Source organism: Schistocerca cancellata, chromosome 5, assembly GCF_023864275.1.
Source record: "Schistocerca cancellata isolate TAMUIC-IGC-003103 chromosome 5, iqSchCanc2.1, whole genome shotgun sequence".
Taxonomy (NCBI): Eukaryota; Metazoa; Arthropoda; class Insecta; order Orthoptera; family Acrididae; genus Schistocerca; species Schistocerca cancellata.
The window spans coordinates 615,130,974-615,144,060 of NC_064630.1; the positions used below are offsets into that span (position 1 = coordinate 615,130,974).

Sequence of the window (13,087 nt, forward strand, 5' to 3'; positions counted from 1 at the left end):
TCAGAACCTTTAGGCTCAAGGGTCAAGGTGTTCTTGCGAAAGAGCTTTTGGCCTATGTGCCCTTCGGCACTTGTGCTGTTAGATTGTGTAACACTTGTCTTGAGAACAAGATGGCAATTTGTCGCGTGTGAACATGTATCAAGGCTGGGCCAGAAAGAACAACCTCTACTTACATTGTATTCTGCCAGCTTCCTTCTTTCACTACAAAGAACAAGATCTGTCACAAAGAAACAGCGTGATTATAGATTGCACGAAGTAGGTACGACATTTAATTTATTTTTATTACCTACATAACAAAATGGTCAAATGGCTCTGAGCACTATGGGACTCAACATCTTAGGTCATAAGTCCCCTAGAACTTAGAACTACTTAAACCTAACTAACCTAAGGACATCACACACACCCATGCCAGAGGCAGGATTCGAACCTGCGACCGTAGCAGCCCCGCGGTTCCGGACTGCAGCGCCAGAACCCCTAGACCACCGCGGTCGGCCACCTACTTAACAAGTAAATTTAATTATCTAGCACTAATGGAACTTGCATCGGATGACAAATGAGAGCGCAAGGCTAACCACAACAAAGCAGTGATTGATCGTGGCCGTAAGTAAATAACTGTATGTAAACACTAGATGGAACAAAGAAATTCAAGGCTCTTACCACTGGTTACTCTGCCTGAGACTGTTACCAAAACAGCTGTCTACATTCATGAATGTGATAATTTACCGGGGGCTCCAGGCAAGCTGCATGTTACGCTAACCGTGTTAAAATCGTAATCATTTCTGAATACGGTGCAAACGAGAAATTAAGATGTTTCAGGTGTGAAAGGGTTAATGAAGTGCTTGCTGCACAATGCGCCGACCCTTCCTTGTGTCGGTTAGTCGTGGCCGAGCCTAACCTCGACGATGAGTTCGTATGCCCACACTTTCACATGCAGTGCGACATCTGGCCACTGTCAACTCTAACCGCCCCCCTCCCAGATCTCGATATTGCCCGATCCGACCAGCCAGTCAAATGCTGACCCACAATGAGGCCCTTTTCGGACTTGTCACGTGCTGATAACGCTGTCTTCCGCGGGTACCGTGCATCCCTGCCTCTGTCACAGTGATCACTGAATATCTGATGCTGCAAATGTCTCTCGTAAGTCTATCAGGACTTGTAATAATACTAAACGGAAACACAGCTAATGCACCCTGGTAGGCGTTCGACCTGCCTCTGAGAATTGTAACTCCCATCATTTAAGTACTCGTCGATGGTGTGTACGTGTGCCATGTTACAGTGATTTCCGACCTTATCTACTGGGTGCTTCACTTCTTTTGTCATGCGCCAGACGTGTTCCGTAGTGAATGAAAACGCTAACTATCCGACCTGAGTTCCAACAACAACGTCAGTCTTATTGTAGAGATTTTCTGGATGATTATTTTATCCACCGTATGTGTAAAGATTATGTGCAGTGAGGCAGATGGCATCCCAATTCGGAATAATATGCAGAGGAATTCCGGTTGCAAGAGTTGCTTTACAATCGAGGGAAACCTTCCGACGTATTGTTGCGAACAGGAAAAGTTGAGCTATTCTCAATTTATTTAAGGCAACGTTCTCATTCAAAATAGTTGAAAATTCGAATTTTTATTGTATTTTGTATCTCTGTCTAGAGTGTTGAGACGAAAAGGTTTTTAAAAGTTTCTACGGACCATAGTTCGAAGCAGTGTCACTTCTGCCGTGGAGCGATCTCAGCCGCAGACGCCTGGCTCATGTAGGAAACTTGTCGTGTCGTGATACGCTTTCACAGATTGATTTATGCATGCTGTATGCATGCATACATATTCGTCGAAACACCTAACGAACACCGTGTGCAGGCTGCCAAACGTAGTATATCCAGCTCAGCCAGATCGGCTTTTCTCACCAAGAAGAACGAACGAATTGCCGTCCAGGAAAATTTCGAAATAGAGTAAGGGTGATGTACGGTCGTGGAATTTCAGAATAAACACAAGTAACGAAAACACTTTTCTTTTTGGTCTAATTTCAGTCAAAATTGGTCAAAGCATAATTTTTGGTCCGCCATATTGGATTAGCTATTTTGAGTTTTGAAAATCTTAACTTCAGATTTGTGTTCAGCGACATCAGTACTAGGTAATGACTTGATGTTTTTAAGCATACTTAACAAATCATACATATGAAAGTTTTCCCTAAACTTTAAACAAGTTTTTCTCCAGAAATGATTTTTCAAAACTGTGTGCAGGAAAAACACAAGCGGTTCAACCTGCTATCTTTTACCTTTGACCACCGTAAATAAAACACTTTTCTCGATAATTTATGCATGCAATATATGAAATTTATTGACATTAACTATTGTTTATGAACTCTTAAAGAGAAGAACCCCCCCCCTCCTCCTGAAGATGGAACTCAAAGTTAGAGGTAACACCATATCGTTAAGTTTAAGGTTATTTTATTGTGATTAGTTATAAGCTCCCATACATTTAACGTAGTAATGACTGATGTACTGATTTTTTATAACTGCGGAGAGGAAAACTGCACGCAGTCTGCGTACTTCGAACTCGCAGACCCTTCTATCAAACTATATATTCTGTCGTTCCCATCGAATATCGATAGTCGCGGCGCTGCTTCGAATGTCTTCCGCCGTTGCGTAGGAGGGAGACCATTCCGTCCCGCTAGGTGGCAGGCCGGTGGACGGTTGCCTCCGATTTAAGGCTATTAAGGTTACGTTCAAATAGTTCAAATGGCTCTGAGCACTATGCGACTTAACTTCTGAGGTCATCAGTCGGGTAGACCTTAGAACTAATTAAACCTAACTAACCTAAGGACATCACACACGTCCATGCCCGAAGCATAAGGTTATGTGCTGTCTGGCTTGTGGAGGCAGCTGAATTGACTACCTGGAGGCGCCCCTGGCGGTGGAGAGATGAGTGTGGAAGAAGTGGCGACCTGGTCTCATATTCGTAGCTGTCAGTCAACAATGTGGACTCGACCAGCTCTAATGTCCCCACAGAAAATACCCTCTACCACGCACCAATTAATCATTTTCAATCAAACCATTCACATTCATTCACTTTGGAAAAGTTATCTCATCTGATTTTCTCGTAATATATGCGGCGACAGCTCGACGACGCCAAAGTATTTTCTAGTGCGTTTATTCTTTGAAATAACAGAGATGCATATATGCATTCTCTATGGTTGTTAGAGTGGTAACGAGGACAGCTTCTGGAGTATCTGTTGAGGGATTGACGTGTTTCTGAGAGATACATATTCTGCTTTTCTTCTCGCTAAAGCGAGCCAATTAACATTTGCACCGCTAGCGGTTTGTTTGAGGAGGAAGAGACTGTAAAAGGAAAATAATTAAGGCGTGGAATCACCGGAGATCTGGATATGTAATGGAGATGGATTTAATACACAATTTCCTCCATAAATAAGGTTTCTGAAATTTTTGTTCTGGAGTGAATGAACGAATGAGTTTTTTCTGAATCATTTGATGATCACGTTGGCCCTGTAATTAGTGGGGAAGTTTCAGCTGTGTCGAAGAGAGCCTGCAAACACTGAGTCTGTGTTAAATCGTCCAAAAAGGCTTCGTACACATCTGGAATTCGCAATCTTTCGTAAAAGGAACAAATTGTCCAAACGATTGATTCTCCCGACTGACTGCAGTGTTTAACAGTAATAATAAATGTAAAGATCTCTTACAGCAAGCCAGCCGCTGATTACCAAGACGAAGGACTCCACCAAAAATCCTATTTGGCTGATTTCACGTAATGAAATATTATGTTAAAAACTGTACATAGATAAAGGAGAGAAAGAGAGAGAGCGAATGAAAATAGAGGTAATACTAAAAATCCTCCATTAGTCTAATTTTTCGCCTGTCTTATCACGGATCAGCCAAGAACAGGGAGGGCCTTACTTTACTGTATAGATTTATGTGTGAAGGTGAAGGGATCTTAAAGGCAACAGATACACGCCTATACAGACACATTACACAGAGATAGCGGCTAGCTGCATTCATCATCTATTCTTAGATAAAGAGACGGCATCTTATTATCCGAACATTTAAAAATATTAAACAACCTGGCACTTGACATCTTTGCAGTGCTAACCGCAGCATGGAACTATCTTCCTTTCTCAAATCCGTGCAAATGTTGATCGTGAGCGGCGGCTTTGGCATCGTCGGAAGGTTTCTGCCTGCTCCTCAAAGTTCATTGCTTTCCTGCTTCTTGGTTTACGTGAGCGATGTGCTATCTGATCGTAACGTGTGCCTAAATAGACAAGGTACAAGTAACCAAGTATCTGTGTGTAGGTGCTTAAGTTGATAAATTAATTTCTTTTGTAACTGTTGGAACCACGCATTGTGATGGTTGTGTGGCTGTGCAAGAATTTAAATGTGATTATGATGATGAGGTTGATGATTAGTTTGTGGGGCGTTCAACTGCGTGGTCATCAGCGCACGTACAATGTACCAACTTTATACAGTCTAATTTTGCCATTTTCATGAATGATGAAGATGATGATGAAATGATGAGAACAATACGAACACCCAGTCCCCTGGCAGAGAAAATCCCAACCCGGCCGGAGTTGAACCCGGGATCCCGTGATCCAGAGGCAGAAACGCTAGCCACTAGACCACGAGTTGCGCACAATCTAAATGTGAGGTTACGAGCATGGAGTGATCAATTATCATGGTTTAAGTAACGTCTAATTTTTTGGTTCTTTTTTGTGATGTGCCCATCAGATAGCAACTTATGTTAAATATCTGTATTTAAGTTACATGATACGTTGTCCGAAGTTTAGGTATGATTTTGGAATCAGTAACCGTTACGAAGGGACGAAACTAAAATACACTACTGGCCATTAAAATTGCTACACGACGAAGATGAAGTGCTACACACGCGAAATTTAACCGACAGGAAGAAGATGCTGTGATATGCAAATTATTAGCTTTTCAGAGCATTCACAGAAGGTTGGCGCCGGTGGCGACAGCTACAACGTGCTGACATAAGGAAAGTTTCCAACCGATTTCTCATAACAAACAGCAGTTGACCGGTGTTCCCTTGTGAAACGTTGTTGTGATGCCTCGTATAAGGAGGAGAAATGCGTACCATCACGTTTCCGGCTTTGATAAAGGTCGGATTGTTGCCTATCGCGATTGCGATTTATCGTATCGCGACATTGCTGCTCGCGTTGGTCGAGATCCAATGACTGTTAGCAGAATATGGAATCGGTGGGTTCAGGAGGGTAATAAGGAACACCGTGCTGGATCACAACGGCCTCGTATCACTAGCAGCCGAGACGACAGGCATCTTATCCGCATGGCTGTACGGATAGTGCATCTACGTTTCGATCCCTGAGTTAACAGATGGGGACGTTTGCAGGACAACAAGCATCAGCAAGAACAGTTCGACGACGTTTGCAGCAGCATGGAATATCGGCTCGGAGACCATGGCTGCGGTTACCCTTGACGCTGCATCACAGACAGGAGCGAGCGCCTTCGATGGTGTAGTCAACGACGAACCTGGGTGCACGAATGGCAAAACATCATTTTTTCGGATGAATCCAGGTTCAGTTTACAGCATCATGATGGTCACATCCGTGTTTAGCGACATCGCGTTGAACGCACATTTGAAGCGTGTATTCGTGATCGCCATACTGGCGTATCACCCGGCGTGATGGTATGGGGTGCCATTGGTTACACGTCTCCTACATTTCAGCAGGATAATGCACGATCGCATGTTGCAGGTCCTGTACGTCCCTTTCTGGATACAGAAAATGTTCGACTGCTGCCCTGGTCAGCACATTGTCCAAATCTCTCTCCAACTGAAAACGTCTGGTCCATGGTCACCGACCAATTGGCTCGTCACAATACGCCAGTCACCTCTCTTGATGAACTGTGATATCGTGTTGAAGCTGCATGGGCAGCTATACCTGTACACGCCATCCAAGCTCTGTTTGACTCAATTCCCAGGCGTGTCAAGGCCGTTATTACGGACAGAAGTGGTCGTTCTGGGTACTGATTTCTCAGGATCCATGTACCCAAACTGCGTGAAAATGTAATCACATGTCAGTTCTAATATAAGATATTTGTCCAATGAATATCCGTTTATCATCTGCATTTCTTCTTGGTGTAGCAATTTTATGGCCAGTGGTGTAAAAAAAAGTGACGGATTTTCCACTCACTTTCCATTGAATGAACTACAAAACCAACAGCTTCACATTTCACTCACTGTGTGAATTATGACCGTAATAGCCTACCTAGTGATTAGTTCAAAGAGGATAAGTAACCCATTTCCTTGGGTTTTCGTGCAATACCCTGTAATGTTGATTTAGGACCTTTTACATCTACATCAGTATTCTGCTAGCCAACGGATAGATCCGTTCCACTTGCCTGAACAACCTATACAACTGAGGTGGGCAGTTAACTCAGTTTGCCAGTTAACGACAGTTCCACCTCAACAAGAACGCATCTCATCAGCATGCAGCACACCTTGAGACTGGAGGGATTCTTATAGATGTTTATACCATCCTCGCGATCCGGGTGGTCAAGCCAAGATTTCAGTTCCCTGTGGCGCACAATGTTCGACTCTCACGTCGCACAGTAGTCGTTCTAGCACTCCCAGAGTTTGTGGTGACAGAGGTCTGCAGATGCTTGCCAGTCTCCTGCTCAGGAACTCCTGCTCAGGTCGCCAAGCCCGTACGCAGAAAATAAATGCTGAGCCCTGATGGCAGTGATTTGAGATTTTTCATAATACTTCTGGCAGAGTTTGTCTCTTAAAAAAAGAACTTGTCTCTTCATTACACATAAAATAATTGTTTACATTTTCGTTCAATTAGTTACACGAAAAGTTTAATGTTTGCCAAGTTTTAGGTGGTTCACGAAAAAGTTGCCGTTCCTTGTTAAACACAGAATTCTTATCTCAATTAACCTTCCATAGAATTTACGTACCATCTCTGCAGCTGTCGATGAAATGCAGTCTAAATTTGTTGGTAGAGGAAAATTTAATTTCCTTAAGTTTTTTTCTATGTCATCAGTCTTCTGACTGGCCTGACGCAGCCCGTCGCGAATTCCTCTCCTGCGTCAAACTTTTCATCACAGAAGAACAGAATCGCCAGCCGCAAGTATTTCTCCGAAATACACACTACGACAAAAAAGAAAAAAAAAAATATGACGAACCACGAAGGAATCATCCGAGTGGGACAGAAATCGGTAGATGTGATGTGTATGTACAGGCAAGCAAAGAGGTGGACCAAAAAGTTTTTCGTTTACTCAGTTTTGAATAAATAATTCAGCTTTTCTGAAGTTGTAATCATTTGCTTGCCTGTATAAGCACATCACACCTCCGCTTTCCTATTTTTTGTGTTGTGGTGTATGACAGTCCATATATTCCTTTGTTTTTTATACCCTCTACATCTTCTTTATCTACTATGGAAGCTATTCCTTGATGTCCTATCACCCTGTCTCTTCTTCTTGTCAATGATTTCCACGTATTTCTCTCCTCGTTTATTCTGTGTGAAAACTCCTCTTTCCTTATAAGTCCACCTAATTTTCAACTTGTTTCTAAAGCACCATATCTCAAAAGTTTCGATTCTCTTCATTTCTGTCTTTGAAACAATTTATGATTTAGTTCTATACAATGCTGTGCTGCGAAACTAGGTTCATAAAATTTTCTCCCTTAAAATAAGTCTTACGTTTGATACTAGTAGAATTCTTTAAGCAGGGATGTACTCCTTGCCTCTGCTACTCTACTTCTTTGAGTCCACCTTGCTTCATCGTCACATACTAGTTTGCTTCTAAGGAAACAGAAGCCTTATCTACTTCTTGTTCCGCCAGTTCCGGTATTGTCTCACTTGTACTACTCGTCTTTCTTCGCTTTACTTTCAATATCTGATGGTATGTCTCCAGACTCAGAAATTTTAGCAACTTGAATTGTCATTTTGGCGACACTTCCCTACCTGATTAGATCTCAGTTCATCCAAAGCTCTGTTGAACTCGGCTACTTAATCCATTGTCTTCCATGTCGCCTTCCATTTCTTCTTCTACCATGTCACTATACAACTTCTCCCCTCGTAGAGGTCATCAGTGTACTTATCCCACGTATCCGCTCCCTGCCCTTCGTTTAGAAATGGGATTCCCATAGCACTCTCAATGTTGGCGCCCTTGCATTTAATTTCACCGAAGGTGCATGCTGAATCTGTTCTTCTCTCGATTTATTCGCATTTTTCGTGTAGCCATTTCATTTTGGCTCCTCTGCTCTTCCTACGTATCTTAAGCCTTAGCGACTTTGATTGCTGAACTTCTGTCGTAATCTGAGATTTCTGTACCTCCTTCTCTTATTGGTCAACTGAAATACATCTGTTGTTACCCAAGGTGTCTTCACAGTTACGTTCCTTTTACCCAAATCTGACTAATCAATTACTGTGGTTTCCATTTTTAGATGTGTAAATTCCTCTTCAACTAAACAGCCTACTGTCGTATTCATTAGCGTTATATTACACACTTAGAGATATTGTCTCATCATTCGACATTACTTCAGTACCTGCTTCTATCCACATGGATTCTTAGAGACATTCCACTTCAGTTTGCTCTCCATTATTGGCGTTCGTTTCATGTCGATTCTGATGAGGAAAATCCTGTCACTAACCATTCAGAATAACTTACTCTCTGCCCAACCTTCCTATTTATGAGGAATCCTTCTCCCGTAGCGAGCGAGGTGGCAGAGTAGTTAGCACACTGGACTCGTATTTTAGAAGACGACGGTTGAAGCCCGTGTCCGGCCATCCTGATTGAGGTTTCCCGTGATTTCCCTATACGCTTCAGGCAAATTCCGGGATGGTTCCTTTGAAATGTCCACAATCCGATGGGACCGATGACGTCGCTGTTTGGTCCCCTCCCCCAAATTAGTCAACCAAGTTACTCAAGTATTTTCTGCTGTTTCTGATGTTACCTTATATCCTTAGGATAGATTTCTTTTAATTTCCATATTCACGGTCCTATGCAGGAATCGCACAATCAGCTTAACAGCTCATGCATCGAAGCTGCTTACAAGAATAATATACAGAAGAATGGAAAAGAAAATTGAGAATGCGCTAGGTGACGATCAGTTTGGCTTTAGGAAAAGTAAAGGGACGAGAGAGACAATTCTGACGTTACGGCTAATAATGGAAGCAAGGCTAAAGAAAAATCAAGACACTTTCATAGGATTTGTCGACCTGGAAAAAGCGTTCGACAATATAAAATGGTGCAAGCTGTTCGAGATTCTGAAAAAAGTAGGGGTAAGCTATAGGGAGAGACGGGTCATATACAATATGTACAACAACCAAGAGGGAATAATAAAAGTGGACGATCAAGAACGAAGTGCTCGTATTAAGAAAGGTGTAAGACAAGGCTGTAGCCTTTCGCCCCTACTCTTCAATCTGTACATCGAGGAAGCAATGATGGAAATAAAAGAAAGGTTCAGGAGTGGAATTAAAATACAAGGTGAAAGGATATCAATGTGATGACATTGCTATCTTCAGTGAAAGTGAAGAAGAATTAAATGATCTGCTGAACGGAATGAACAGTCCAATGAGTACACAGTATGGTTTGAGAGTAAATCGGAGAAAGACGAAAGTAATGAGAAGTAGTAGAAATGAGAACAGCGAGAAACTTAACATCAGGATTGATGGTCACGAAGTCAATGAAGTTAAGGAATTCTGCTACCTAGGCAGTAAAATAACCAATGACGGACGGAGCAAGGAGGACATCAAAAGCAGACTCGCTATGGCAAAAAAGGCATTTCTGGCCAAGAGAAGTCTACTACTATCAAATAACGGCCTTAATTTGAGGAAGAAATTTCTGAGGATGTACGTCTGGAGTACAGAATTGTATGGTAGTGAAACATGGACTGTGGGAAAACCGGAACACAAGAGAATCGAAGCATTTGAGATGTGGTGCTATAGACGAATGTTGAAAATTAGGTGGACTGATAAGGTAAGGAATGAGGAGGTTTTACGCAGAATCGGAGAGGAAAGGAATATGTGGAAAACACTGATAAGGAGAAGGGACATGATGATAGGACATCTGCTAAGACATGAGGGAATGATTTCCATGGTACTAGAGGGAGCTGTAGAGGGCAAAAACTGTAGAGGAAGACAGAGACTGGAATACGTGAAGCAAATAATTGAGGACGTAGGTTGCAAGTGCAACTCTGAGATGAAGAGGTTAGCACAGGAAAGGAATTCGTGGCGGGCCGCATCAAACCAGTCAGTAGACTGATGACCAAAAAAAAGAAAAAAATGCAGTGATTCAATCGGTTATTTTCGACCTGTTACGTTTCCTGAATGTAATCTTAATCCAATAAAGGTCTACCGGACCTACAGTGGAGAGATTCAGTAGGAATACAGCGCCGTCTTCCCAAGACGCCTACATCACAATGAGATCTATGGGTAATAATACCACAGTGTACATTCGTTCAAAAGAAACGTAAAGCAGCCTGGCCATCCATATTTAGGTTTCCAGTGTTTTTCTTAAATCACACCAGGCAAATGCCTTTGAAAGCTATCGGCCAATTTCCTTCCAGATCCTGGAAACAATCCAACCTTGATGATGCCACCATATAAACTCTAATCGGCCTTCTTCGATTTCTGTTAAGCAATCAGTGGCTGAGTGTCACATACGCCTTCAGGTTTTTCTATTAGTGAACTGGTGTTCTGGTTCAAGCGATTGTGTCTACTTTCTGCTTTACAGCAATGTCAGACACCGGCAAATACTTGGTGATCACACCTGAGGAGGTGGCGTACGTCAGGAAACAGCTGGGTACCAACGAGGAGGACATCAAGAAGGCTGTGACGTCACTGCGAGAGTGGCTCAGGATGCAGCCACACTTACCTGACGCCGTAGGTCAGTAAGTTTGTCACGCTATAGGCCATATATTACGCCCAAGTAATGCGCATACAATCAACATTATTGGTGTAATTACATAGATGTAATGCTTCTTACATCTATATATTATTTGTGTCTTTCATTAGTATGTCTGTAGCAGCATTGTCTTATCATTATTGTACCTAAAAATCGCTCCAATTTATTACACGTTTAACAAGTGCAGAAATAACTCAACTATATGTCGTTACGGAGGATCAGGTTTTTTTAATGATCACTGTGAAACAAAGAGTTATAGTCTCTTCTACTTCTTTGCGATTGCAACTTAAGAAGGAAATAAACACTACCTACGGTCGTTTTAAATTCCGTGTTACTACTTCACTGCCTCTATCTTAGCTTATGGAAAATACAGGATTACTCTGACCAGCTTTACACCTTATTCTCAAATTTTGTGGACCTCTTCCAGCTCGTTATCTCGGTTATCTGTTCACTGATTACGAATGCTTCGGAATGCTATTACTCTCATTAATAGTATGCATACTACGTTTATTATCAGTGTGAATTCATATGCGTATGTACAGTATAATACATTGATTATGGGACCATATAACCATTTTGACGACACATATGTAGCAGAAAACAAAAAATTTCATGTCGTGTTACTTCTATGTTAGGAAATTGTACATAGTAAAATTTCTGTCGATAAGAGAATCCTTTCTGTTTTCTGTGTCATTAATATACTTGTAAAAATCTACCTTCGTATTCTCTACGGGAATTCTGTGTTCCAGACGAGTCCCTCATTGAGCGAATGTATATCAACTCCAAGTGCAGCATGGAGAAGGTGAAACTGGGATTAGACGCATACTTCTCCCTCAAACACAGATTTCCCGAGTTACTAATGAACAGAGATTTCGGAGGAAGCGACTTCCAGTTTGCAAAGAAGCACTTGTGAGTTCTGACCTGTCTTTAGCTTTTTATATTCATAATGAATTATTATTATTTGAGACGGTTTTAATGCTCTATTGTAATGGACGTATAGCTCTGCAGAGCACATGTACCAATGTTTGGACTCTATCCAAGTGTAGGAGTATGTTATCTGGTCATTTCTTCGTGAACTGATAACAGTACGTTTTCGGAAAAACACTGGTGACTTTTGCGCCACTAAAACAGTATTTAAGCATTTCAATTTACCATCAAATAAAAAATTATATTTGAACCCTCTTGAAATGCTGCGTAATAAATGTCTTTCAAGGACATAAAAAATTTGTATAAGCTGTTATGCTGTTATGAGTATTGCATTTTATTTGAACTATGGGCCTATTTTAGCAACGCAACCATCATCAGATTATTTGCAATTGAACATTTTATGAAGTTTGGTACATTTCTTGTATTACATGTGAATTATGAATAATTTGATTTTACATACGTTTCAAATCCAGCCTTCCATGCAGTGTCGTTATTTCTGTTGCTGTCTATTTGTTCCTGATTATGTTTCGGATTAATGTAACAAGAATATCAGTTTTGCAGCTTGTTCTGACTTTTCATTTAGTATTGGTCTGAAATAAATTTCATAATGTCATTGAAATCTGTCACAATTGGGTTCACTAAATGTTAACTATCGATTGAGATTAATTTCTGACCACTAATAAACGAAGAGTCAGACCAAACTACGAAAATGATTATTACTGCTACAATAATGTAAAATGTAATCACAAACAAATAGACAACAAAAGAAACAACAATGTTGCATGGAAGCCATAACTTATAAACGTGTGTAAAATCTTATTATTCGTAACTCACATACGATACAGCAAATTTACCAAAATATATGAAATGTTCTATTGAACATAACATGATGATTATTGTATAGCTGAAATAGGCTCATAGTTAAAATAAAAAATAATGTCCATAGTACAGTAACAGGTTACGCAAATTTATTATGTCCTTGAAAGATCAGTTGTGAGTTTTATTAGTCGTTCTGCATTATAATTCGAGAGTTCTTTTAATGAATGTTTCGATCTCATAGCGTTCGATAGTTTTGTACGCTGCTTGAAATGGTATGCCTTTTTTAAAAACTCGTTGAGTGAAACACCCTTTATAAACGAGTAGTTGTATCATCATTTCAACGCAGAAGACTTTATTCCTGTGCCCTAGCTTGTCAACGGTTTTGCTGCTACTAAATATCTTAACAACATGCCCAACACTTCCATTATTCGTATATTTATTATTCAACAT

At 41.1% G+C, this 13,087-nt stretch overlaps 1 protein-coding gene across 2 annotated transcripts in view; it reads left to right on the forward strand.

Annotated features, from left to right (window-relative positions):
• The window catches only part of LOC126187956 (clavesin-1-like), a 280,773-nt gene that overhangs the window by 17,899 nt on the left and 249,787 nt on the right, over positions 1-13,087 (forward strand). For both annotated transcript variants that reach the window (XM_049929335.1, XM_049929336.1), the window contains exon 2: positions 10,721-10,873. In XM_049929335.1, the coding sequence (XP_049785292.1) occupies positions 10,723-10,873 (151 nt within the window). In that variant the 5' untranslated portion in view covers positions 10,721-10,722. The remainder of the gene's footprint in view (positions 1-10,720; positions 10,874-13,087) is intronic.